Source organism: Orussus abietinus, unplaced genomic scaffold (assembly GCF_000612105.2).
Source record: "Orussus abietinus isolate OABI.00-Male unplaced genomic scaffold, Oabi_2.0 scaffold26, whole genome shotgun sequence".
NCBI lineage: Eukaryota > Metazoa > Arthropoda > Insecta > Hymenoptera > Orussidae > Orussus > Orussus abietinus.
The window spans coordinates 326,935-354,158 of NW_019395989.1; the positions used below are offsets into that span (position 1 = coordinate 326,935).

Below are 27,224 nucleotides of genomic sequence, written 5' to 3' on the forward strand. Positions count from 1 at the left end.
ATAGACGATTCTCAATTTCTCGAATTTCTATTCCACGTCGTATCTCGGCTACTTTCACGTGGAGGAAAAAAGTCGATTCAGGGCCCGAATTCGATATCCCGAAGATAATAAAAAAATCGACGAAGACAGGCTTCTTTTTAATTCAAATATAGAGAGCGTTGCGATTTTTTTTTTATAATCTTAACGTCGACGATGATGTCAAATTTTCATTCCTTTAACTGGATTTTTTTTAATGCAAAAATTCAGAGCGTTGCGATTTTTTTTGTAATGCAAAAATTGAGAGCGTTGGGATTTTTTTTGTAATGCAAAAATTGAGAGCGTTGGGATTTTTTTTGTAATGCAAAAATTTAGAGCGTTCCGATTTTTTTTAATTCAAAAGTTGAGAGCCTTGCGAATTTTTTTATAAGGAAACTGTTATTACACTTTTATTAGGGAACATCTTAAGCATTCCGATTTTGCATACGATGACGATCCTTGACATCGACGATGATCTCAAGAGTCGTTCTCGCGCTCTGAATATGGGAAGGCCGAGGTCGTCCGCCCACCTGAAAAGACGCCCACCTTGTCTCTTGACCGAAAATCGTTTCCACGGATCAGACCCTGCACTACCATCTATGCTTATGTCAATTGACAGTATAACGGTGAAGAAGAAGAAGAAGAAAAAAAAACAAGATTAATAATCGGGGAGTAAGAAATTGCAAAGTGAAAATTGCTTCTTGCCTCCTACTCGGTACTTGCTCTTTGTTACGCGGCGTAATAACGGGTTACTCCGTGCTCCGACTTTTAACCATGTCATGAGATAAAAAGAGACATTGTAAAGATCCAGTAACCGCAGACGGTTAATCGCTGCGAGCTTTAATTAATTAATTTTACATTTAATTGTTTTTTCCTCCAGGAGTAATTCATGTCCACGGGAGCGGATGTACAGTACACTCGGTAGGAACATCCAGTACCGATCTTTTGGTGCAACCTGTATAAGGTAACGGCACATTTCTCCTACCTCTTCGGTTTAACTCCAGGCTGACTTCAAAGCCGACTCAGTCGACCAGCAGACTCAGTCTCAACAAGTTTCAAGATCCCAGTCTTGCAAACGTACTCACACCCACGACATGAGTAAGTTCGTCCAGTGATTCATACCTTCCTTATCCGAGGACCTGCCAAAGAAAGGAGAAAAAGTCCTCCTTTGATCTCCAGTCGGGAAATTAATCCCGAAATTAATCCCGAAAACCGTATCTCTTCCTCCGATACGAGGCCTCTGAAAAATCCTCAAGTAACCAAAACTACGGTCAGAAATATAAATTATTTTTAACCCGGTTCAATTTTGGAAAATCCTCCTGGAATAATTATCGTCGCGAAATTAATCCCGAAAACTGTATCTCTTCCTCCGATACGAATTCCCTGAAAAATCCTCAAGTAACCAAAACTACGGTCAGAAATATAAATTATTTTTAACCCGGTTCAATTTTGGAAAATCCTCCTGGAAAAGTTATCGTCGCAAAATTAATCCCGAAAACCGTATCTCTTCCTCCGATACGAAGCCCTTGAAAAATCCTCAAGTAACCAAAACTACGGTCGGAGATAAAAATGATTTTTAACCCACTTAAATTTTGGAAAATCCTCCTGGAAGACTGATCAAGCTCAAAATAGAGTTTTAGAAAGTGGAGGGAGAATTAATCGAGGCCAGGAGAGTGCTTAAAGATTTTTTGGAGGATTTTTAAACTTTTTTCGTACGGTAGGTCAGCCAGAGTCAGTGGGCGTGAGTGGGAGAGAATCCTTTCTTTTTCCTTTCCATCTTAAAAAGGAATTTCGATTTCAGCAGGCAATTATTTAGGGCTTCGGAACCTGGGAGTAATCTTTTTATGTCAGCCTAGCGGAGATGAAATAATTCCTCGAGGCATGTCTCGTAATTGACAATTGCGAGTGACATTACGCACTTTCGCCGCGTTACGTCTCTCCATTATGTCGTTTGCATATGTATGCGACCTTTTCACTTTCCAATGACCGCAGTGCAAGTTGCGTTATCAAACTGCTCGACAAGTCTAGAGTACAGAGTAGCATTACGGTAATTAAATCGTACCTAGATAGGGAATTTATTTCAAGCGCCACTGATAATTACCCGCAAGAAACAATTGTCCTCGAACTTAGTGAACAAATATGTTACGACTGCGATCCAGTTTTCATTAGAAAAAAAAAAAAAAAGGAAAAAGAGAGGTTTTGCCTTGAGACAAGTTGCGCAAGACCATTGAACACTCGAACGTAATAACGCCCAAGGAAAGGGACTTTCTTGCAGAAACTCGGAATAAATGTCTCCTTCCTTCGTTTCCTTCCACGCAATTTCTCCCCAGAAGTTGAAAAATTCCGACTGGATTGAATAAACAATTAACGTGGAATATTTTATTCCTCGACTCTCCCGAGGAGTAATTATTATATTCATTATTTTCTCTTCTTCATTTCAGGTAAGTGCAATCTTGGCCTCCTCGTCGCACTCGCGGTGAGTTATCTGTACTGTATACATCTTCATTATTAATATTATTTATGCCCAACTCATGTATACATATTTTTTTCTTTTTTTTAGAACGTGTCATTAAAATTTCCAAATTTTGCGGATAACAGACCCATGGGAAATAAAATCACCCTGGTACTAAATGGATAAACAAATAGCCAAAATATGTCATCGTTATCTTGTACGATCTCGAAAAAAGAGTGATAACAAATTCGGTAGAGTTTTGCTGCAAATACGATATAACGAGAATTTCGGCGCATCATTTTGATAAATTTTCATTTCTCGGTTAAGAGCACTTATCGTGGATAATAATTAATATTCATGACCCAAGAGTGATTACGCGTAGTGCAATTAATCTATGGACATTCTTAAAGGAATCCTTTTCATTTCATTTTTGACAAAAGACGTATCTCGAGTTCATCGAAGCCTCCGAGGGAAATGGCGATCCGACGAAAAATCACTTTTGCCTCTGAAATGCCTTAATTAATACCTCTTAATTAAAGTGTCACTTGCAATGCGTCGCTCTCAGAGGAACTTCCTGGCAGCTCGATAATCCCAGCTTCCGGTTAAACGTTGCAAACCGGAAACCAAGTTTAATGGGCAGAAGACTCTCAGGATGCTCCGCATACGAATTCCCAAAATTCACGAGAATCCCTCGAAATTATTAACAAATAAATTCATTAGTAAGCCACACTACACGTTATGAATGTCCAAATGATCTTATCATTCCATAAAATATGTATATACATCGTGTTATCATAAAAAAAAATAAAATAAAAATCCTCGCAGAAAATTGGCAAACTATTCTGAATTTACTTTTTATCTGAAAATATAGTATAAAAAAGATGGGCGTCAAGAAATTGTTAAAAAAAAAATTGCAATATTTTTTATCTATGAATCTAGATGTTGATTAGGTTGGGGTCAGGCCTTATCAGTATATCTTTTTTCCTTCTTTTTACAGGTGCTCTTGGCTGTCGCCACAGCCGGGGACATGATGAGGAAGAGCATAGTCTTCGATAAGAACACACCGGATGTTTTTTACTGTCCCCAACATAAACCAACGGGTTTTGATAAAATGATAGTACGTGCCAAGCCGTTATCAAAGCTTTGCCAATTTGAGGGAAAGCCAATTCCGGAAGACTACAAGAGCGACTGCTACAACGACGTGGACGAGACCGAGTACGCCTGTAAAGAGAAGTACAGGATCATGGTGAGACATGAAAATCAATTCGATTACGATAAATAAATATAAAAATACCTCTTCAAAAATTATCCGGCCAGGGATAGACTTGGAAAGGCCCCAAAATGAATTTTTCGCGACATACTGATTAATGAAAAATCCATTCCACATTGTTGACCACTTCTTCTCAGGTTTATTTAAACGTTCTCTCTAAAAAGACAAAATTCCCCGCGTGTAAAATTTCTTCATAAATATTGGGGCTCCAATAAATGTCATGAAAATTTCCAAACGACAATTGTGCTCCAATTTTCCTCGGGGTATGTCTCTGCGAATGTCATTTTCTCCGGTCTATTGACATTTCAAGCGAGGCGTGTCGCGCGACATTTTGCATACGAAATGTCGCGAGTTGTAAAATCGGCATAAAATATGTAGTTGAAAAAAAAAACTGGACCTAAGGGTGGAATTATAATTGGCCACTCTTTGTCGGAATTTTATTAGATTAATAGTGAAAAAATGGGCGACCTTTTCGACGAAATGAGGACCCGGTTAAGAATAATCTACGGGTCTCTCACCTTTTCTTACCTTTTGACTCCTCGTGACGAGGAAAAGGTTGCTCGGGATATTGCGAAAGAAGGTCAACAGTCAAGAGTCAATTGCGCTATCCATTAACTAGGGAGGAAACCAGACGGAAAAAAATCATTAATTCGTTTTCACGGCGGTAGAGAAGTGCGAAAGAAAATGGGAGTTTATACGTTTTCGACGATCCATGACGGATGGAACATGCAACGAGAGTTTTGTACGATTTTAGAGATCATTCCTAGAGATCACGCACTGCACGGCACGAGATATACCATTTCACTTTCACCTGAAATACGCATAAATGTTGGGCCTTAACGCCTGGTTGCTTCTCAGCTCGCAGAATATCACGAGATGGCTTGAAAGATTATCGTAAACCGTTCCGCCTTCCTCATTCCCAATATAGTTTATCTCGAAATCGAAAGTAGAATCTTCAATTATACCGAGCCACATAAAAAACCAGTTAATTTTACGTATTTAATCAATTTTCTACGACTCCTTAAGGAATTATCCCGAAATTCAATATGGCCGACTTTGCCTTCATCTTCGGCCTTTCGATTTTTCCCGAAAAAAATTGCGACTTCCGCCATTTTTCTCATTTCCAATGTCGTTTATCTCAAAATCAAAAGTAGAATCTTAAATTCTACCTAGGCACTAAAAAGAACCAGTTAATTTTACGTGTTTAATTATTTTTCTACGACTTCTTAAGGGATTATCCCGAAATTCAATATGGCCGACTTCGCCTTCATCTTCGGCTTTTCGATTTTTCCCGAAAAAATTGCGAAATTAATAAAAATTATTACCTTTGGCGCTAAACCTTCATTTTATCCATTTGTGGCAACAATTATTCCCACTTTACGATGTCTTTCGATTTCTTGCAGAACGAAGTGCGCCGGGACTATTTTTCACAATTACTCAAAATTGCGACTTTTGCCGCTGAGCCCTGATTTATTTATTTCTTTTATTCGTTAACAATGGCCCTAACGCTGTCCTAACCGTAGCTGCCCGATTGCTGGACTCCTAACCGAGGGTGTTGGAATTTTTTCTTTTTCTTGCAGAAACGAATCAGGAACAAGGACTTTGACGGGGAAGCTGCCGAGATGGAGTCCGAGAAGAAATAAAAAAATAAAGAGAGAACTAAAAAAAAAATCACACCGAGTTACTACAAACGCGAATTACTCGACAATGCATTTTTCTACTGACTTTTTACTAATTAACGTGACGAGAGAGAAAAACGAAAGAAAAATCGCTAGAACTTAAATCGACCTTGAAAAATGCTTGAAAATTGCGCTGACATGCTGCACTACTTATCTTTTCTTTTTATATTAGTTAACATAATTAATCAATTAACGGTGATGGCGGGTAGTTTGGGGATTAATATTTATAAGCTTGCCTGGCAAAAGCGAAATTTCGTTTTCAGTCCCCGACACATTGCCCTCTGGTTCCAGAGTACATGAATTTCTTACAAAATCAGTCGAGAGACAAATTGTTGCAAATAATTTATAACTACTCGTCTCGTCGTCAGCGAATGTCCAGTTCCATCTCATTTTCAATTTCAGTTACATTTTCCTAACATAAGTACCCCATTATCCTGGAAATAGTTGAATAAATTGTAACCATTGTTGACCAGCAAATAAAATGAAATCCAGTGACTCTATTTAATGGAATTAATATTTAACACGTAATTGAACTTTCATTATTTCACTTCGATACCTTTTTTTTTCTTTCTTAACTTGAACGTATTTTTTAGAATAATCCATTTCCTTTTTTCGAGTCGAAGACTAAAAACCTCGTAGCAAGTTTCCACTTCACTCTCTTGGTAACAATAATTTAACAATTATTCCCATCGATGGGTTTACTCCCATTCGACACTAATAAACAATCTTTTCTACAACTTGACGTTTTCTCTCGAGAATTCTCATTAATCTTTCAGTAATTCTTCTTTAACGAGTAACTTCTGTCTCCATTTTCGCATCTCTACAATTCACGTCAAATTCTTGGTACATTGAGAAACCTTTTATCTTCTTTGTAAATAAATGATAAAAAATTATAAACAGTAAGGTGAAATTATCTATCTATTTCCCCATTGTTAACAAATTCATTTCATGGAGTCGCTACCAAAATTGAAGCGGAAATCTGCATCGTGGGTAGGTAGAAAATTTAATTTCCAAGGATAATAGAACATTTAAGTCCATTTGAGTGAAATAATCATTCTTCGCATTAACAAAATATTCCTTCGGTCCATTCGAAGATGGTTCGATGAGTTTTTATTTCTTAGGGTGGAACGGAACCATTGAGCAAATTATTATTAAAATAGAAAACAAGTTCCAGCCTCGATCTCAATAACAATTAATTTGTCCTTGTTGTAGATTTTCTTGTTATTGTTGTAGATGCGACTTCATCCCCCTGGTAGCTTCACTCCGTACAATGGAACGCGTTTGTCGAAATTTATGTCTATCGGCCAGAAATTAGACACAAAGGAGAACCAAATTTAAAAAGGCATCTTCGAGGGAGACAAGACGATAAAAGATCTCACGAGTCAAGAAATTATTACAAACAATGGTTATCTCATCGAGGGAGAGCTCAGGAAAAGTCTAATAACGATGAGGAATTACCACTGAATTTTTCTCAAGAGTTCCGGTAATAAAAGAGTATTCAGAAAATTCCTGGCATTTTCTGCAAAGAGATTAACAATCGAAATGAAAACTGTAAGAAACAGAGTCAAGAGAGAAGGAAAAAATCCCAGCGCCTGTAAAGCCCGCGACTTGTAACATATTTGTAACATACTAATTTATCGAGAGTAATATATACACTGTACAGATAATGTTGCACATTAGTTAACCGTAAAATAAATTCTCGTTCCTGTGTACAAAAACAAGCGTGCCCATTTTTATTCCTGCGAAGGCATCGTTTCTTTATCACAATCTATCCGAGTCGAATAAGTGTTCTACGAACTACCCAAATATTCCATCGAGGCTGTTCGAAGAAATATTCCTTCCGTTTGATGAATTCTTTTCCTCGGCGTAGTTTTTCACGAACTCAAAGAATGCCTCCGGAAGTCCCAAAACATACTGATATGTAATATTTACAAAATATACAAGTGGCAGTGCACCTCAAGCACGTCAGGTACGCCGATTAAAGTACAAAGAGTATATTTCATTTGTACAATATATTAAATCAATCGATCTCTGTTGACGATTACGACAATCGATAGCCTAGAGCTACTCTTCATCCCCGTCAAAATATATGAATATCCTCGTGTAATCTCCGAGGACACTATAAAGACGCAGTTGACAAGAATAGTACATTCTCCATTGCCAAGAAGCCCATACATCTCTTTCATACTATTCATTTCCCGTTAATCGTCGAGACAATGCGAATTTTCCCTAGTACCGCTCTCGTGCGTGCTCCTAACCTAAATACAAACGAAATTCCAAGTCCATTCGAAACAATTCTTACAATTGAATGGAATTACAATGAAATAAAACGTATTGCAATTAATAGGATCGTATTACAATTAATCGAATCCTATCCAGCCTCATCCGCAGGACCTTACAAACTCACCTCCGCAAGTTTTTCAAAAACCAAAGAAAAGGAAAGAAAAAAAAAAGGTAATTCCGACGAACGTGACGTCAAAACAAACGATAATTCTGAATATTCACCATATTCTACAGATTATTAGTGAATCTTCGGTTTAACATAACCTCTCTCTCGATTTTCCAACACTTCAAAACAAGGATCAAGTTCGACCGGAAATCACATCGGCTAAATTCTCGAAATAAGATCGAGAAAATCGACAACCGCGCGCCAAATTCGAAACGCCCCCCCAATCAAGGGACTATAATTATTAATAATCATATAACCCAAAGGATTATACTTAATGAATTATTAATAATTAATTAAGAACCACGGCGTGTCTTCCCTCGAGTCCATGCCACTCTTGTATCATACACGAAACCGAATTTTGACAAATAAAATGTATCAAAATAGCCCAATAGTCGGCTTCAAAAAAGTATGATACAACTAGGAACATTAAGGCGACATGGAAGAGTCATTCTGCATATATGAGACTTTCATACCACCTTAAATCAACACGGGCTGAATATCGAAGCGTAGCCACTACCTGACGGACTTAACAATCATATAAAATTGAATAATTTACATTCTAATTATCTAGATATAAAGAACATCTCTATCCACGTCACGCCCGCGCAGCTGCCTATACAATAATATATATTTAAGGGGATGCGAAAGGGGAGTTTCTACTCCTTCGAGTAATCGTCTCCCCGAAACATTTCTCCAAACTGGATGATACATTCACATCCCCATAAGCTAATTGAAAACCGAGGTATTCAAGAAATTGCCAGGTCCCTCTTATCAAACCACCGTGTCTCATAAAGATCATCTTCAGGATTACAATACAAGCTTGCCGCCATTAGAGGCCCTAATCTGCGCGACTTGTTCGGGTGTAAGAATAAGTTTACTCCCATTAGGCAAAGCCAGAGCATAATGACTACCAGTCTCATTAACAACAACAACAAGTTTCGTGCCAGAGTTCTGATTAGCCAGGGACGGCGGTTTAACAGGAGTGATAGAGATCCCACCCTGGTTCATGCGTTGCATGATTTGCGGCGGGAGGACATTCTTCGGGGAGGCGACAGTGATCTCCGAAGTGATAACAGGTTTTTTCCTGGCCTCCTCCTTGGACCTCTGAGGCCGACCGGGGTCCTTCTCGGTGATGATCATCTCGATCTCGTCGTCACTGTCGCTAAGGACGATCAAGGAAGTGGTCTTCTGTCCAGCCTCCCTCCTAGGAGTAGGTCGTTGCAAGTTCTGCTGAGACCCAGGGCCTCTGAGCCTCCTAGAGCCCATCCTCTGGAAGGATCCTCTGACGGGCATCTGGCTCCTGATAACGGCGCCATTAGGATGGGAGAAGCCTCCCCTAGGCGACGCCAACCGATTTATCTGTTGCTTGTTGCCTCCCCTAGGAGAAGGAACAGAAGCACCCCTAGTCGGGAACTGATGAGCCCCTCCACGAGTAGAGCCAGGATGCCTAGGGGCGTTCATGTACCCTGGGTGTAGAGGAGGGGTGTTGAGTGCGTACTGCAAGTAGCTGGGGTTGTCAGGGTGCAGAGGCCTCGTCGCCGTGGCGCCCTGAGGGCCTTGGGGACTCTGGTGCCTGATCTTCTGGGGCTGGTACAGCATCTGCTGGGCAGGTGGAGGCCCTATGCGCTGGGGGAGGTGCAGCTGATGCGGAGGTTGATGCTGAAGCTGCATCTGCTGCTGATGGTGACGCTGAAGGCTCTGGGCCTGCTGCTGTTGCAGACTCTGGTGCTGCAGGTTAAGATTATGCGGTTGCTGCTGCATACTCTGCGGTTGTTGCTGCATACTCTGCGGTTGCTGCTGCATATTATGCGGTTGCTGCTGCATATTATGCTGTTGTAGCTGCATCCGCTGCATCTGCTGGTGCCTCTGCACGTCCATCTGGTACCCCTGGGGGCCTGGAACCCCGTACCCTGGTGCACTACCTGGCAGGTAGCAGTTTTGCATCTGCTGCATCTGGTGCACGACCATAGGGCTCGGCTGGACGATACCGGGGATCCCGACACCGGGTTGCATCAGGAGGTAGCCTGACATCGTGGGGCCCTCGGACTTGACCACTAGGTAGCCTTGTTGCTGGACACCAGCTTCACCTGGTGGACCTGCACCTGGGTACCCGGTCAGTGGACCTCCTTCCTGGTGGTATGGGTATTGGTCTACTCCTGGGTTCTCTTCTTTAATGTCCAACTCGGAGTGGACGCTCGACGCGTTCTCCATCTCGCTGGGCAACTCCCCGGGCGTGGAAGGCACTGCTGATCTCGGAGACCTCGAACTGCTCGGTTCACCTGGGGTCCTAGGAACTTCGGGGGTCCTCGATGTGGACTCTTTGGTTTCGACGCGACCGCGACTGCTGTCGAGGGCCTCGTCCGCTGGAGTGGCGCGGCTCGAGGAACTCTCCCGCGAAGAGTCGGCCCTGCCGCTCTGAGGTTTACCCTGAGACGCCCTCAGCCGTCGATGGGACGCTGAAATTAAACGATCTCGTTGCAGATTTCCTTCCCCTAATTGTTGTTACCTCATTATCGGTATATAAATTCACACATTGTACTACCAAACGACTTAGTTCGTTTGTTCACGCGTACGTAAGCAACCGTCGTTGCCCTTATTAGCCACCGCCTACCCTGCACGTTCATTTACTTCAAGCCTTAACGACTGAACTTACGACGAAACCAAAGAGGACCTTTTTTACAGAGAATTTAGTTCCCTTCAAGTTTCATCCTAAGCGTTTCCTCGTAGGTGTCCGGGTTTTCTAAATATTCCCGAAGAAGTACCCACCCGAACGTTTATTTTTCCTCTTGCGAGAGCCCGGTAGAATCCAATCCTGGTCTGAGTCCTCCGACCAGTCGTCGTTCGTTCCTGCCTGTGAAGGAGCGTCTGCAGGGGGTGCACCGTCCTGTGGGCAGGAAGTTTTGTGGACTGCCGAAGGGTTGGACCACCCTTCCAGCTCATCCTCGTCGGTCTCCTCTGAGTACAGCTGTTCCGTATAGGAAGAGACGCCCCTCGCGCGCAGGACTCTTCGGGTTTGCGGCTCTTCCGGCTCTGTCAAAGCAACCGGATAAACAAATGAATGAACCACCTCGACCAGCACTGCCTTAAAACATTTCTCCAAACCGGAAACCATCACCTTAGGCCTTAGGCCTAACCACGTGCTCAAATTTCGAACGATTCTCGGTGCACCCGGTTTGGAGAAAAATATAATAATTACATTCAGGATGTATACATTAGCGTTACCCATGAGTAATGAATTATCTTGAAAGGTGTGTTTTAGACGTGTAAAAAAAAAAAAATGTGTTACTTATCGGTACCTATTATAGAATGACCCTTTCATATCACTTTAATGTACTCGCTCTATCTCCCCATTTAACTTTTAAGAGACCTTTCGAGCTCGACTCGTCTCTCTCGCGTTCGTCGAGGTCTTTCTCCTCCTGGTTCTCGTCGTCGGCTCTACGTAGCACGTCCTCAACCGGAGAGGTTTGACTCTCGGTCGGGCGCTGCGCCTCGTCCCGGTGGGATTCGCCGTCGCGACGCCTTTGGTCACCTGTCGCTGATTGGTCGTGGGCTTGGGCGCCAGGTGGGGGTAAGGCAAGCTGCGATATCGCCTGTAACGCTGGGTCGCTGGTGGATGGCAGTGGACAGCCCTGCGATCCAATAACCCACCAATTAGAGCTGAGACCACCCACACCGGACCAGTCCCGATCCTGATCCTCCACGATGCTACAACACACATCAGCTTGTCTGCCACACTCGCTCGGTTACGTGGAAAGGATCGTGGAGGTGGACAAAAGGGACTGATCGTTAAGGGAGAAGTATCGGCATAAGGGCGAAATTCCCAGACCCGGGCAGGCGACTTTCGACCAAACGCCTTTAAGAGTGACGTCAAAGTGACTCGTTTATGAAACTTTTCACCTAACTGGGTGTACCGAATCGATTCAAACCTTGCAATATAAATGTAGAGGGTATAAGGAAGGTCATAATTTTCGGATGTTCTAAATAGAATAATGAAAAGTTAAAAGGCTCGAGTGCAATTGTACGTATCCCTGGGAAGGACGTAGAGTCGTGGATTCCGACCTGGGGAGTAATTTCATTTTTACCTCCCTTCTGAATTTAATACGGGAGATGAAAATGATCGGATCCGAATTCACGACTCTAGGTGGACTGGCTGGACGTGGTGGGCGAAGACTAAAGGACTTATCACCAAAAGCGTTCGGCAAGTCTCGAAAGTGTCCGAGCTTGAAAATGTAATTTCTTCGGATTTAATACACCATTATCGAAAATGTACATCGAAGGACGTGATTGGATATTTCCTCCCTCGTGGGGATTCTGCTATCAATGTGTGATAAGAAGACATTCATGTCCGCCGGTGTACATTTTGGGAGAATCAAAGATGCCGTCTCTTTCGGTCTCTGCCTTCGGCTGATGGGTTTCTAAAAAGGGGCTCCTCTTACCCGTTCTTGAAGTTGTTCCACTCCTTCTGGAGCTTCGCCCTGGCCTTCCTCGTGGACTCCTTCAAGGCTGCCTCGGTCTTTTCCAGGGACTCGATCATTTCCACCATCTTCTGGGCGAGTTTCACCTCGCAAGGCGGCCTCGCTCGATCCTGAAGAGAAATGAGGGGAAATTAATGAATACAGGTACTTCAAGGATGCTGAAGAAATTAAGTGAGAAAGAAGAGGTCTAACTGGGGATAATCAAGTACCGTGGCTTTCTGGTCAGGGTCCTCATCAGAAAACGAGGCAGCCAGTTCCCTAAGAGCCTCCACGCTATCGGCAACTAACTCGAACGTAGAAACCGCAAGATCGGCCAGCATCTCTTGAAAGTCCTCGACCTCGTTCTTCAAGACCTCCGGCTTGACTTTCTTCGAGGACCTCAAGCTGAACCTGTTCCAGACAGGGACCTCGCTGAACCCGGAGTCCTGAACATCGTCGTTATCCCCCTGCAGCCTTCCCTGGGCCTTCAGATAAGATTTGTGCTCGACCTCGGAATCCGAGTCTTCCCTGACCAAGCCAGACTCCAATCTTCCATCGGTTTTCCTGAAGATGTCCTCCTGGTTCGGCTCTTCAGCTTTGCCAAAGGAGTCCGAGTCCTCTTCGGGTCTATCCGAGCTTTCGGACAGGTGTCTTTCATCGGAATGAAGACCTCTGTGTTGCCTGGGGGACCTCCTGGACTCGCTCTTCAGCCTCTTCCTGGGTCTATTCCGGTAGTTCTTCCTGGCCCTGCTGACCTTCCTGGGCGCGGAGTCCTGCGTGTCCTCGCTGGACTTCTCCTGGACCTGTTTGTTGATCTTCTCGATGGACTCGATGGTCGCAGACTCCCTCAGCCTCTCGGACCATCCATCTAAGACCGAAGAAGAGGACTCACCATGTTCCTCCTTCACATTCTCCCCGTTCCGGATTTTTCTCCTCTTGCTTTGAGAACTCGTCTCCTCTTCCGGAGGGGTTTCAAGGTCTAAACTTGACCTGCTGCCTTTCGTCTCGATCAGCTTCTCGTCGTCCGACTTGGAGGTGAAGAGCTGCCTGGTGTCAGGAATCTCCTTCGTATCTATACTTGAATCGTTACAAATGATCTCGTTTAGTTTCTCGTCGTCTGTCTTCGAGACGCTCGCAGTTGGGATCTCAGGATCAACAGATTGACTTTTAGACCCAGCCCTGTCTGGAGATACCCTGGACCTACCTGACTCATCAGGATTGATCGAAGCACCTCTCTCCATGGAATCTACCTTCGATGTCAAACCAGTAAGGATCCCAGAGATCATGGCTATGTCAGGATTCTCAGCATCCTCTTCGAAGCCTTTGAATCCCTGCTTCGATCTGGCCTCATCCGCAGACTTTGCATCGATGGACCCATTAGTATCGTAGCCACTTGACTTCGCATTGCTCAGCTTCGACAGCGCAGAGGTGGTGCTCTCTTCGGAGGTCTTCGAAGAGCTCCTGGATCTCTTCGATGAGATCCCCTCCATGTCTATGTGGTTATTATTGGTGTTGTGGCTGCAGGCACTCACACTGCTGAAACTTGTGTCTTCGCTGGCTAAGCAACCGATGGCACTGTCTGCGCTGCACTTGCAGTCGCTGGCTGTGCCCTCCTCTTCTTGCTTTTTCTTCCCTCGGGCTTTCGTTCTAGATGGTAGACTCCCTCTCTTCCATCGAAACTTCCTCCTTCTGCTTCTCTCAGGCTTCGAGTTCTTCGACTCCTCTTTCTTGGTCTGCGGCTTTGGTGTCAGGAGGCACTGGACCGGCTGAAATTATATTTCCTTTGTTTCAGCACTCAGTCATACCGTCCTCTAATTTACAATGCATCTTATTTCCGACATGATATAACAGAAACCAAGGAATCTCGAATTTTCGGAATGACCGCCAGGGTACAACCGATGCTCACCTTCACAGTCGACAGGACTTTGTTATCCAGACAATGCCTGTAAACTCTCAAATCCGTGTCGATAAACTGCGGAAAATATATGTATCTCGCCCCGTGTCTGTCCGTTCCCAAAACCGTTTCAGCTTGGTCCTCCCATCGTTGTTTCGCCACCTCCTCTTGTACGGTCTTCCTCGAGTGCTGGGAAATTATTAAAAAATCATATATTAACCTCCTACACCCTTCCTAGATATCTCAGAAAACAAAGACCAACCATGATGGTATCGCAGACTGTTTTCAGCAGCCAGACCCTCTGCTTGAAACTCAGCATCTCGAAGTCTTTGTCTTCGATCGAAGAAGGATCAGGAAAGACTTTCCAAAATTCCGGCTCGATGCCCGTTGTCTCTAAAACCTGGGAGACCCAAATTAATATCCTATTTCAGTTATTCTTTTCTTTTAAACTTGCCATCGATGCGATGGCAAATTTTTCATTTAGTTCGATACGCTACCTTGATGGAGTCTTGGTGCTTTCCCAGGTAGATCTTAAACCAACTTTTGGCTTTATGCGCTAAAATGTTCGTCCAGAACTCGTAGGGCATCGGCGGTATCCGTCGAACTTTAGTGCGAATTACAGGAGAACTGAAAAAAAAAAAAACATGATTCCCCACGTCGGCTAATTTGGTTAGGAAACGTTCAGTCGAAATTTTCCGAAAAGAAACGCCTACTTCGTGGAATAAACTGAAAACGCTACCTCAGCAAGCAAGTCATCACACTTCCAAGTTGTTTCGAAGCCCTGGGCATTAGCAACATCCTCTCCATCTCGTACATCGACAAGTGTGGGATGTTCAACACATCCTTGGTGAGATAAAGAAAGTGGAATATCTGAGGGATCTGAAAAGAAATTAATTATTACAGAATTTAATTCCAGCCTCGAGATTACAAATTGGTTAAAGAAAAAAAGACCTGCTGAAGAAATTACCTCCCACATGGACTCCATCTCGTCCTTGACATCATCAGGAAGGATGTTTTCCTTCTCCCAGTCGACCATAACCTGCTCCTCGCCCTCGAATTTCCGTTTCCTGCCTTTTTTCGACATCTTGTCTGAAAAGAGACGAAATCATTACTACAATTATTCCAGAAGGATTATTTTGGCAAATTTCCATGACCTCAGGATAAATCTGCGAAGGAAAAGGTCCATCGGAGGAAATTTGATACGAAGAAAATTCAAGTCGAAGCAGTCTCGATGGCTCCATAAGCATTCGTCACATTTAATAAGTACCACTGTATACGTCACATAGCACATCGCAGTGCATAAAGTGCATCGATCAGGCTTGTAAATATTGGCCTTAGATCGATCCCTAGTCCTTTATCTGATAGATAATTATAAACGATTAATGCCTGCTGTGGACAATCGTTTATACGTGTACACAAACCTAATCATGTTTCCCCCTCGATAAAACAGAGCACAAGGTATAATTTCGCGCGTTATCAGTAAGTACGACAATTTAAGAAAAACGCAACTGCAATTCCGGTACTTTCGCTCACAATAATTAGTTCTTATAATAAATACAGAACAATTGATGATGATAAAAGGAAAAAAAAAAATAAAAGTAGAGGTTCTTCGAAGCGGTGAATAAAAAATGATTACATGGAAGGCATGCATCGATGAATTTTTTCGAAGCTCGTTGTGTGTTCGTTGTTATCAGGACACCCGTTAAATTTTCGATTTGTCAATGGAGAAGCAAGCACGAAGGGGTCGTCACGAAACCTAGAGGAAGGCTCTTAAAAACAGAAAACGAACTTCGCAAGTCCAGTGAGTCCTCGAGGATCGTTAGGGAAAAGTTTGAACAACCCTCGTCCTTCGATCGTTGCGATAACGAGCCGAGGAATGTTTTCACATAATTAAGTCAAGTCAGCAAGCCGCCAGTCAAGTACAGGGCTGCGTTTAAAACCAAACAAAAAAGAAAAAAAAGGAGAGAAACCACTCCAGATCGAAATTGCACTGTCCTCCGAAGACTGCGAAAGAGCTGGTCATCCTTGAAAAACGTTCCAAAAAGAGAGCCTAAAAACATAGAAAAAAGTCAAAAATGGATCACAAGTTCGTAACGGATACGCAGGACCACAAAAGGCAGAAAGACAATAATCTAACTGTTTCTATTTTCAACAATTATAAAATCAACCAAGCCACCTTGAATTACCTGAACAATTATGAGAATTCCTTGCCATATGCCATCGACAAGTTTAAATTACAAAGTCACTACGGAACATCTGAGTCCCTCGAAGAGTACATTCCGAAGGTGGAGTTCCTAAAATGAGCCTGTTGAACAATAAATATTTATTATTCTAAAAGTCAAATAAAAAATTGCATCGATCACAGTATTCTATTTTTTTTCCCCTACAGGTGACATTTCGATCAAAGGAATTGAACAAATCGACTCTGAGACCGAGGCATGTGAATTTGTTGAACAAAAGGGTCCCGTCAATTGAAGAGATGAACACTCAGGAAAGCAAAACACCTGAAAGGTACTGTTACATAATTTCGACAATTTTCTAAATTTAATTCTCGACCGTTTGAAATGTAGAAAATCCCAACAAAGGCAGGAAAAGCATTTCTCAAGGAGCAACGAGCAGAGTAACAAATCCAGCTTGCGAAGAGACATGGCAAGATGTTTCCAAGAATCAGAATTTGGCCCTACGATGCAACAATACTGTTTCAACAGTACTCTTCACGGTCTGAAATACGTAGGAGACTCAACCCTGTCAATTTGCGAGAGGTGAGGAGAAAACGACTGTTCACAGATAATAAAAACTGGAAATTCTCACGAAAAATCTCGATCATTTTCAGGATCTTCTGGATCCTCTCATTCGCCTCCGCAGTAGCAACAGCAGCATATTACATCTGGATCTCATATAACAAATGGTCCCTGAATCCAATAATAATTTCCTTAAGTCCCGAGCCAGTATCACTTACAGAAATACCGTTTCCATCTGTCACCATCTGCAACATGAACAACGTAAAGAAATCTGAAGCCACTCGGATAAACCAAGGGTACGGTACAACCTAAACATTTCCTCTATCGAGAGGAAAATCTTCCACCAAAGAGAATTTTCTGCTCGATAGAATTAACACAAAGAAATTAATTATAATCACAGGAAGGACAATCTGGAGAAACTTTTCCTGGATGACCTCTGCGACTACGAGAACAACACTTACTTCAACGACCTGGATGAGGCTTCCGGCAACTGGAGCAACGTGCTGCATTTCATGATTAACGTACGATCTTGAAAAGTTTCTTCGATCTTACTTAACCACCACAGGAAAATCGGTGCACATAATTCAACTTGGATTTTCAGGTGTCGCAGTCATGCAACGAAATGCTGTACTTATGTCAGTGGCACGGAAACACAACGGACTGCACAAAGATCTTCAATCCCACGATGACTGACGAAGGGATCTGCTGCAACTTCAACTCGGTCATCCGAAAGTACTTGTTCTACAACCCGTGAGTTTTTTCGGTCCACTGATAAATCAACAACTGAATAAGTATCACTGTCACTTCACCTCCACCATCGATATAGAGTCCTTTAGAAGCTTAGAAGAGAGGCCTAACCTAAATCCATACAAAACTCTCCGATAACCTTGCAGAAGAGACTGGTCGGATTTGAACATGACCTTTCCATTTCCCGGGATTGACTGGAACCCAGAAACAGGGTACGACGAATCCGTGCCAAAAGATTCGACTCCGTGGAGACCTTACGGAGCAGGAAAACATTTGGGTCTGACGTTGGTGCTCGACGCAGAACTCGACGAGTACTATTGCTCCTCCACAGCTAGTGCAGGTTTTAAGGCACGTGAAACTGTAAACATGGCTTTGAATGATGTCAATTACAGTGATATAATTAGAACGATACGATCCCAGATGCTACTCCACAATCCTGTGGAGACACCGAAGATCGCAGACTACGGGTTCTCCATCTCCCCAGGAACGGAAACTCGGATCATCGTCACTCCTAGAATGTCTACAGCCAGCAGGTCCTTACTTAAGATCCCAAAGAAACAGCGCAAATGCTTCTTCACTTCCGAGAGGCGTCTCAAATATTACAGGACGTACACACAAAGCAACTGCGTGCTAGAATGCGAAGCCAACTTCACTCAGAAGATGTGCCAGTGCGTTCAACACTACATGCCTAGTACGTAGATCGAGAAGAAAATATGAAAATGTTTTCATTTCATAGTTCACAAACTCTGGAAACAGAAATATTATTACTCATTGGTTTATTATGTGTATTCTACATTCATCCAGAATCGATGAACACACTGATCTGTGGAAAGAAGGACGAGCTATGTGCAAGACAGGCCAGGAAAATGATGGAACTCAAGCTTTTCGACGACGAGGACACCATAAGCCTGCTAAACGTCTCACAAATTCAAATGTAAGGAAAAGGAAAAATAAGTCATCTAAAAAATTACTTTTGGAGAAGGTCATAAATAATTGCTTAATTACTTTCCTCGCATTATGGCCTAGTTAACGTTTCTCTCAAAATAAAAGCGAAATTCATGACAAGTGCAATATAGATAGGGCAGTAATTTTAACATTATCATGCTTGGAGATCAAATGTGAATAATTAATGGTTAATTGCAGTCCGAGCTGCAACTGTTGGCCTGGCTGTTTTGAAATAAGCTACGAGGCTGGAATGTCAGAGAGCAGTCTGTCGAGCTCCTTCAAAATTGGCAGCATTTACGTGAAAAACAACGAAGAATACTTTGTGTAACGATAATGGCATTCCCTTCATTTCCCTTTTCCATTTATCTTAGTTGTATCGAGTTAAAAGCACCTTTACGATATAATCAATTGACTTTACCGACGCAGGAAAAACATGGCCGTGGTGCATCTGTACTTTGTGCACACGCAGTTCACAAAATTCTTCAAGAACGAGCTCTTCGGATTCACCGAGTTCTTGGGTAAATATGGTTATTACCTCCGTTTGCACAATTTCTATTGACCAGTGGTACACGGACTAACTCTGTATTTATGCAAGGTAAAAATTAATAAGTAACCTATTTCTCCAGCAAGTACCGGAGGCCTCTTGGGACTGTTCATGGGTTTCAGCATATTATCGCTCATCGAAGCTGCATATTTTCTAACGATCCGCCTCTGGTGCCGCATTCACAGACAGGACAGAGATCCTAATGACGCATCGCTTCGCATACAGCCTGTTAATCGCAGTCGCCACTTCGTGTACCCATTTATCCAATAAATTACACTGGCGAGTTTATAAACTAAACGATACAAACTCACGTCTCCCCACAACTCGACTCCTCTGAAATATAAGAAGTGTCAAATTAAAAAGTGAATAAACATAAGAAACCTGACATTCGCTGCCACAATTCATGGGTAATAAAAATGAGATTAGTATAGGACTGCAAAGGGATGCTATACCCAATTCGCCGTTCTCCAATACATGACAATAGAAACGGAACGAGCAAACCGATGCCCTTGTCAATGACGAGGCATAATGTAGGCAAAGTTGGATCGCTTGATAAAAAATCCATAAATGTAGCAAAGGCCTTCGAAAGTGGGTCCCTGCAGTCTCGATGCGGCACCTGATCCGCGAACAAGCATTTTCAGGAGAGTCAACGTGACATCGGCGTGATGACATTAAATTCAAATTCCAGACTACAGCGAGTTATTACGAGGGCCGCAGTCAACATTGTTGACGTTAAGGAATGTTTTTCGAAGTCAGAAGGACACCCACGCGGATTTCAATCCACGGCGGCACTCGGCCTGCGAGTCGTGACGCGTTTCGTGTTATTTTTACCGGCCAACTCACCGTTTCTCAGCGAATTTCTCGGCGAAACGTCGATTCAGCGGCCTCGGGGAGCCTCCTCGTCCATGTCAGCCCGGAAAACCCGCGAAACTCGCGAGCAAAGAATACTCTCTGCTCGCGAGGAAAACGGAGAAAACGCGAGAAAGCACTTCTCACCAGAGATGAGTTCAGATGAGTTGGGAGATTGCTCACAGGTAGGGTCGCGCGATTGTCCTCTGCTGCTCCCTAGTGGTTGGTGCGACCGGCGCCATGACAGGTGACTTCATTAACGTAGTTCCGACGAAGCCCACGCCGCGGCGCCACGCACGCAGCGGCTAATTCAAACTCATCACACCTGAATGAAGCGCATGAAGACAATACCCAAATACCATTGTATGTACCTACGAATACTCTTAAAATCTTTTAATATACTCTCGATATTTGGAATATTTTAGGAAATATTCTGTATATACATTTATAAGCCAGAACATGCTTGGAATATTCTGAAAAGTTCTGCGTCCCATGAACATTAACTGTAGATCTTAAATATTAGCATCGTGTTCTGGGACCAACGAAATATTCGTTAAACAGATTCGTAGCAATGGTAAATGTAGAAATATATTTCGGTATATTAAATCGCCAACTGTTTGTAACAACTAGGTACATATGGTACGTATCGGGAGCTTCCGGAAAAGCGTCGTTACAGAAACGCGCTAAGAGAAGCCCTAACAAAAATCGTTATAATAAACACATGTTCGGTAATCGAAATCCCGATTGCAGCTTAAAATAAATCGCAACAGATAATGGCATAGCCAAAGACTCGCATCTACGGGGAGGAAAGTTCCTGGCGAGAAAAGTTCAAGGCCAGCCTCGGCTCGAAGACGCTTCGGCGCAGGTTTGAACCGTTCCTCTCATATTTTCTTTTAATTATTTCACCGTTTACGTGACATACATACATTTGCGGCAATAGTGCAACGAGGTGGTGTACAAGAAGAGGGAAAACCTGCGCATGAGCGGGCGCAAGAATCGCAGCGGCCGGTGAAATAATTAGTCTCGCGTTTCGAGGACCTCATTAGCTAGAGCGAGAATTCAGGCGAGTACTCGAATACATAAAAGTACGTGTTCGCATACATACACCTCGGTTTTTATTTCCAGAAAACCCGAAGTCAGGACCCATTTCTCGGAGAGTTCTTTCAGTCTCTTACTCGGCATCCGCGAGGACTCGACCACGGCTCGCACTTCCCTGGATTTTTCTATCCAAGGACGTTAATCGCACAATTCTTGTTAACAAATATCTAAGAACAATTGTCGAGTCTTATCGGTGATATTAAATAATACTGACGGTAATTGAAGCGCAAAAGTCTCTTACTCGGCGCCCGCAGCTCGCAATTCCTGGATTTTTCTATCCAAGGACGTTAATCGCACAATTCTTGTTAACAAATATCTAAGAACAATTGTCGAGTCTTATCGGTGACATTAATAATACTGAGGATAATTCCAGCGCGTAGGAAATTCGTAAACTCCCGGAAAAATGTACAGCGTTCACGTGACTCCTGGAGGATCCTCCGGCAGACAAGGAACTTCAAGAAGTCACGACAGCGAACATCCTTACAAAGGTCACAGGAGAGAATCTGTCTCCGCAAGGGTTTTCAATTACATTCGAGCACAGTTTCAAGCCGAAGGGATTCCAGGTGAATCCGGCGTCTTTTTTTTTTCTTCAATTCCACGATGAAAAAAGTCCCTCTCGGTTGGAGCCACGCTGATAGAGATGCCCATGTGAATTTACATACTCGATAATTTTCTTATTTTTATGCCACGATAAATTACATTGTCTCTGTAATGTCACTCTCGAGATTTAAGTTAAAGTAATATTACATTTAACTCAAGTGAACATTCACTAATACGGTAAATGTACAATGTTAGGTGTATTACAAATATTGTAAATTTACATAAACTTTCATCGGTGCACAATTACAGAGTCGAATGAAATTTCTACGGAGGGACTTATATGGCCCGAGGGTATTTTACTCGACTTTGATTAATTGGGAAACTGTCCTCCATCGAATGATTTCATTTGGTTATTAATTCGTGGACGTTAAGACATTTTTTCAGAGCATAATTCGATTTTGTAACGTGAGCGATATATGGAGAATATCTAAAGTCTTTCTATCGTTGCATATTCTCTTAAGTCGCATGCGATCTGCTCTTAATCTGCACGATGTGATTACTAGAGGACTTAGTAATTGAGCACGACTTATTAATGGGGTCTCGTTAAAATTATGGTAATATTAGAGTACAGCTTATGGTAAAGGCACTTGAAACTTCTATGCGATTCTCTGTTGCGAGTATTTTAAGACTGAATTTTATACCATTGATTCGATTGTTTAAATTGAGAATGATTATATTCTAGCAATCTAGAAACTTAACAATTCGTCTCTGAGCGATTCCGGATTGTAGAAACACAGTGGAAAAATGAAAATTCACTTTACGCTAACCCTGAGAAACAGTGTTGAGGAAATTGATTACATCGAATACAACTACGTCCTACTCCTTTGACGTCAGTGATTATCAAGACTGAATTTGTTGATAGAAATTGCATAATAATTTCGATATCAACTGAGCCATCGAGCCCTTTCAATTGGACTTATTAATTGAAGGAGCATCGATGAGACTGCCTTTTTTTAGAATTCTCCGCAAGATAAAGAGGAACTTCACCGTATAAAAATTCCTATTAGAAAAGGATTTGTTTGCGATATCCCAGATTATTTATAACAATTTCATCTCCACTCTAAAAAAGATCATAGGCTCGATTTTAAACCGGAACTTGCTCGAGTCTATTAAATCTTCCCAGTGGAGATTATTGCCTTGAGAATTTTTCCTTACAAAGAAACACTCTTAAAAATTAATATCTTTCCTAATCTCATCATCGCAAATGCTGCCCAGTTTAGGAGTAATAAACAATCCACTGTCGTCCGATAAGGAAGTTTCCTTGTTAAGATTGTAAGGCTCTCCGCTGTGCCTAATATCAGAAAATTGATAACCAGGGTAATTATTAATCCAGGCATCATTTATAAGATTCTCGTTCCTAGATTTCGCTGTTTCTTCGACTTCAGTCTGTCCATTGTCTGAAATTATTTTGTCTTTCTCCGCCAACATAATAATTTCCGCATTTTGCAATTTCTCGGTCGCATCTTGACCCTCTCGACGGTTTTTTGAATTGGGCATTATCAAGCCCGTAGCAGCATCATTGTATAACAAGAAATGCGGTAAAAAACTGTGTTGTCTGTGCTCTGCAACTAATCTCTTTTTCTGAGAACAACAGGAATTCTCAGCTGCTATCATTTGTGAGATAATTGGAGCGGTGTAACAATAAACGCAAGAGGTTTGCTCAATTTTTGAATAATCTACGCAGCTTTGAGTGGTGCGGAAGTTTAAAATGTTTTCAAGGCCACTGTTCGTTGAATTGTTTGGCAGCCACCTTGGCCAGTATGCTTCTAGAGCTCCTTAAACAAAATAATGAATAACTCAATTAACAAAATAGGATTCTATTTGTGGAAAAACGATTTAAATAATTCCTATGACTTTACGTTACGGATTACATTGATTCCAACATACTGTTCAATTGGGCCTGCGATGCTTCTACTGCGACTGAATCTGTTTGAACATCTGGCTCTGGTTGCAAAACATTATTGCAGTTTCTTTGCTCATACCCAGCAATGAAAGGAGATGCCTGATTATTACTGATACTTCCGTACTGATTAAAAATCTCAGCATCGTACTGTGTCGGAGTATCAGAATAAGGACGAGGAAATGTAAGCGGAGGCTCTTGGATATGTTCGTATGGATTAGGAGTCGATTCTAACTGAGGAAATGTCGAAACTTGCTCAACTTCTGGTACATATGTGTCTTGCACCGATGGATCATAGCTGGGACGTGTGTGTGTAAAATATTCTGCCTCACCATTATTCTGTGCAATGTGTTTCATTGCTAGTGAGGAATAATATGGGTCAGCAATGCCCACAGATTCTTCTTGAACAGCACCTTGACTTTGAAAGTAACTCTGCGGTTCTCTTGTATCCAAATCCAGCCTATTTTGGTTTATTTTGTAATTTGTTGCCTCTTCGGTGACTTGATAACGATCAAATTCTTGATTAGTTGCTCTAGAAACTCTATTATTCATCTGAGCACCGTTATAATAAAACGCTTGAAGTGATTTAGAATTGTCAGTGAACGATTCCAAATAATTTTCTTCCCTGATGCCGAAGGCACTTTTTGCTATCCATTTCTGACAATTTTGTTGAGTGTCTTTGGAATTATGCACGTACTGATATCGATAGTTATCGGACAGTCCAACCGAGGTAGGCAGTTGATGAGCATCTTGTATGTTTTCTAGATTTCCATATCGATTCTGATCCATTAAATTTTTTTCGTTATTCACACGTTGGTAATACTCTTGAGGATTTGACCAATTCTCCTCGTTTGTGTCTATATCAGAATCAGCAGTCATGGTGTCCGAATTGTCGAGCATTTCGTTCGATGTTGGATAATTCAAGGACCAAACTCGACAGCTACCGAACCCAGGATCTGCAATTTCTCCCAAATTGGCACCAACAGGTGCTTGGAGCATTTTTCTAAGAAGAAACGGTCTCTGTATATTCCCGTTCGAATCATTTGTTGTCTGATATTCAATAGGCTCTTGCACGGTTGGTTGCATGTGATCCGGGAAATTACAATTGCCGTCTGTTACGTTCAGTTTAGAGTGATTTGTATTTAAACCAATTGAATGCAGTCCGACGGGTTCCAGGTTCGTCCCAGGATCTCCCATAGAAGTGTCCATAATTGAAGAATTATTATTCGGATCATAAATTTCATATTGCTGTTCTATTCTGTGCAGCAGAAACTGTCGAAACTCTTCGTACGCCGGCATATCGGCTGAATCATCTTCACGGCTCACGATTTCTTCTTCCGCTCCAACCTATCGATATAATTAATTGCATATCGGATGCGAAAAAGTTAAATCATGCCCTTGCCTATTTACATCACAAACGAATAATTCTCACCCAATGATATGGAAGCTGTTGTTGCAACCTGTTTCGGTCATCTGTATCGATGAATTCAGGACTGTCTATCGGAGTCGAAGTACAATTGATTTTCTCATGCTTCATTTTCCTGGGTCTCTTTTTCCTAGTCTGCTTCAATTCTGCAAGCAGTCTTCCCACTTCCGACCCATCGCCTCTCTCCGCTGCCCGCAAGACTTTTATCAACAAGTCTTTCTGCAAGACATTCATACAATGTCGATGATATAACCAACGAGTATCAAGGTGCGAAGAACCATCGAAGTAAAAATCAGGCATTCCAATGCTTCCTAGCCACACAAATCAACTCTTCGATACATAAAAAAATCCTCAAAGTACACAAACATATATCCCAACCTTTTCTGGGCAGATTCGTAAAAAATTTCACAATAACTGACACGATTAACATTACTTAATCAAACATCCAACGGAGACCAGCGAATCCTTCGACTAATCAGTTACCAAGAAACATTAAAACAATATTCAAAGTGTCCCCTTCCAGGCAACTTTTTCCAAAACTTAATACAATGCATAAGACTCAATAAGCATTAACATATCAATTAATCTCATTATTCTGGCATTCTATCAGCACGCACTAATTACTGCAATCGATCCTTTAGTGAATAAGTCCCAATACGATCACAAGTCCACCTTCGTTTACTTCATTATTTCAAAGCGCCACAGTGATAATACTCATTCAAAACATACGAGTTGCCCGTAATCATCGTCTAAATGACCCAAAACGAGGAATAAACCTTTATTAACCATGAAAAATAAATTCTATCAAAAGTGGAACTCTGACAATTCTAGCGCCGTCCGCTCTTCGCTTCGCCAGCCTTTTTCTTCGGTTGGTAATTCCGCGATTTTCTCGTCGATCGTTCAGATTGTTCAATTACCTTTATATTTCCCGGTACCCGGTATCGCAGAGCTAATGCTTGAAGTTCTTTGTACGACAATCCGGCCACGTCGTTACCATTCATCTTTATTCAGTTTGTCTACCTCATCCGCGTGTACCTCTCGATTAACTCGCGTACCGGAACCTACCTATACCTGTTCGAACTCGTAGCGCAGTTTCGCGCAACAGCGCAATTTCGCGCACCAGGAAAATGGCCGCCCTCGAAATTCCCAACTTCCGTCAAAAATCAGAAACTGCGGGTGAATTCGAAATTTTAAATCGACGTAACGGCCTCGAGGTGATAGATCACGAGGGCTTAACGTTCCTATCGTTTTATTTCTCTTAATGGATTGAAGCGCTTTTAAATAAACGCGGTCGAAAGGGTCAGGTGGAGAGTAATACAAGGGGGTAGAAGAGTCGGGAAGCCGCGTCCTGAAATACATCCTATCATAAATAATACATTTTTAATCAATTTATTCTGTCAGTCGAAAATGGGTTTTAATCGATTTAAAAAAAAAAAAGTGAAACGACTCGCATGAATCTTCTTCGGTTATCGCGATCCACAATAGACATCCCTACATAACCTAACCTCTCCATGGCTTCTCATTCAATTATCAATCAAGAAGGTCGAGAGCTTCCCCCGGCTAATAAATCCCAGCAAATAAATCGAGTCTCTCCGAGGCGTTACGAAACGACTCGAAAACCAATAATCCCTCACAGTTGGAAGCCCTCCCTTTTATCTCGCGTTTTCTCTCCTTGTCGTCCTTTTCTCTTGGTATATAAAAGTGAGCTTGCGCGCCCCATCGAGCATCTCACATTTTCGCAAAACCCACCCTCCCTTGCCTCTTCCTAACTCATTAAAAATCGTCAATCTTCCCTGACTAAACCAATTAAACGAAATCCCCCCAGGCGGTTCATAAAACACCTTCGAAATCAATCCTACATCTCAATTGAAAGCTCTCCCTCTCTCTCTCTCTGCGCGTGTCGCGTCGCGCATCCTGCGCGGCTACAAAACCCTGGGATGGGTAAACCTAACCTATCCCCCATGAGTTCATTGAAAAATCATTGAAAAATGTGTCGAGTCTAAATCGTTTGAGCCATAGAAAAAGTTCCACCCCAGCCGAAAGCCCAGTTGGAGGAGCTCCTCTCTGGGGGGTATTGCGGGGTATTGGGGGGTATGGGGGGGTATTGAGCTTGCGCGTTCCGCAAGAGGCGCCCCGTGCTTTCGCCTGCGTATCGGCCGAG

The 27,224-nt window shown here is 42.4% G+C and overlaps 4 protein-coding genes across 11 annotated transcripts; 2 read left to right on the forward strand and 2 right to left on the reverse strand.

Moving 5' to 3' along the window:
- Positions 1-662: 662 nt before the first annotated feature.
- On the forward strand, positions 663-7,922 carry LOC105703725. Of its 3 annotated transcripts, none has more exons than XM_023433995.1 (4): positions 663-730; positions 896-1,113; positions 3,465-3,713; positions 6,650-6,883. In XM_023433995.1, exons 3-4 carry the CDS (start codon positions 3,495-3,497, stop codon positions 6,752-6,754), a joined length of 324 nt encoding a protein of 107 aa, XP_023289763.1. In that variant the 5' UTR covers positions 663-730; positions 896-1,113; positions 3,465-3,494; the 3' UTR covers positions 6,755-6,883. The 3 variants fall into 3 exon arrangements, with proteins under 3 accessions (XP_023289763.1, XP_012287741.1, XP_012287742.1); XM_012432318.2 differs by lacking the exon at positions 663-730 and adding an exon at positions 2,457-2,491 and having other exon boundaries at positions 924-1,113; positions 6,650-7,922; XM_012432319.2 differs by lacking the exons at positions 663-730; positions 6,650-6,883 and adding exons at positions 2,457-2,491; positions 5,318-5,918 and having other exon boundaries at positions 934-1,113.
- LOC105703723 lies at positions 7,395-20,258 on the reverse strand. Of its 6 annotated transcripts, none has more exons than XM_012432315.1 (13): positions 20,034-20,258; positions 19,261-19,523; positions 15,181-15,302; positions 14,953-15,092; positions 14,711-14,840; positions 14,476-14,613; positions 14,226-14,402; positions 13,524-14,085; positions 12,550-13,391; positions 12,302-12,450; positions 11,233-11,570; positions 10,632-10,895; positions 7,395-10,321 (listed from the first exon to the last, which is right to left on the reverse strand). In XM_012432315.1, exons 2-13 carry the CDS (start codon positions 19,367-19,369, stop codon positions 8,673-8,675), a joined length of 4,620 nt encoding a protein of 1,539 aa, XP_012287738.1. In that variant the 5' UTR covers positions 19,370-19,523; positions 20,034-20,258; the 3' UTR covers positions 7,395-8,672. The 6 variants fall into 6 exon arrangements, with proteins under 6 accessions (XP_012287738.1, XP_012287736.1, XP_012287737.1 ...); XM_012432313.1 differs by lacking the exons at positions 19,261-19,523; positions 20,034-20,258 and adding exons at positions 16,003-16,263; positions 16,400-16,518; positions 17,025-17,085 and having other exon boundaries at positions 12,550-14,085; XM_012432314.1 differs by having other exon boundaries at positions 12,550-14,085; positions 19,502-19,523.
- On the forward strand, positions 16,528-17,362 carry LOC105703724 (pickpocket protein 28). Its single transcript, XM_023433996.1, has 2 exons — positions 16,528-16,975; positions 17,047-17,362. Exons 1-2 carry the CDS (start codon positions 16,860-16,862, stop codon positions 17,264-17,266), a joined length of 336 nt encoding a protein of 111 aa, XP_023289764.1. The 5' UTR covers positions 16,528-16,859; the 3' UTR covers positions 17,267-17,362.
- A 362-nt stretch (positions 20,259-20,620) lies between the features above and the next one.
- On the reverse strand, positions 20,621-26,114 carry LOC105703749. The gene is made up of 4 exons (XM_012432379.2): positions 25,981-26,114; positions 25,070-25,282; positions 23,625-24,984; positions 20,621-23,512 (listed from the first exon to the last, which is right to left on the reverse strand). The coding sequence occupies exons 1-4, from the start codon at positions 26,062-26,064 to the stop codon at positions 22,905-22,907; spliced, it is 2,265 nt and encodes a 754-aa protein (XP_012287802.1). The 5' UTR covers positions 26,065-26,114; the 3' UTR covers positions 20,621-22,904.
- Positions 26,115-27,224: the final 1,110 nt, after the last annotated feature.

Excerpts from the sequence above, each read along its gene's own strand:
- LOC105703725 (XM_012432318.2), top strand. Across the intron at positions 2,492-3,464 it reads GCCTCCTCGTCGCACTCGCG|GTGCTCTTGGCTGTCGCCAC; the intron begins GTGAGTTATCTG and ends TTCTTTTTACAG. Across the intron at positions 3,714-6,649 it reads AAGAGAAGTACAGGATCATG|ATGCGACTTCATCCCCCTGG; the intron begins GTGAGACATGAA and ends TTATTGTTGTAG.
- LOC105703724 (XM_023433996.1), top strand. The coding sequence starts at position 16,860 with ATGGCAAGATGTTTCCAAGAATCAGAATTTGGCCCTACGATGCAACAA. Across the intron at positions 16,976-17,046 it reads ACCCTGTCAATTTGCGAGAG|GATCTTCTGGATCCTCTCAT; the intron begins GTGAGGAGAAAA and ends GATCATTTTCAG.
- LOC105703723 (XM_012432310.1), bottom strand. The coding sequence starts at position 19,369 with ATGCGGCACCAGAGGCGGATCGTTAGAAAATATGCAGCTTCGATGAGC. Across the intron at positions 14,841-14,952 it reads GTGATGACTTGCTTGCTGAG|TTCTCCTGTAATTCGCACTA; the intron begins GTAGCGTTTTCA and ends TTTTTTTTTCAG. Across the intron at positions 14,086-14,225 it reads AAGTCCTGTCGACTGTGAAG|CCGGTCCAGTGCCTCCTGAC; the intron begins GTGAGCATCGGT and ends ATATAATTTCAG.
- LOC105703749 (XM_012432379.2), bottom strand. The coding sequence starts at position 26,064 with ATGAATGGTAACGACGTGGCCGGATTGTCGTACAAAGAACTTCAAGCA. Across the intron at positions 25,283-25,980 it reads GGGTACCGGGAAATATAAAG|AAAGACTTGTTGATAAAAGT; the intron begins GTAATTGAACAA and ends AATGTCTTGCAG. Across the intron at positions 23,513-23,624 it reads ATCGCAGGCCCAATTGAACA|GAGCTCTAGAAGCATACTGG; the intron begins GTATGTTGGAAT and ends ATTTTGTTTAAG.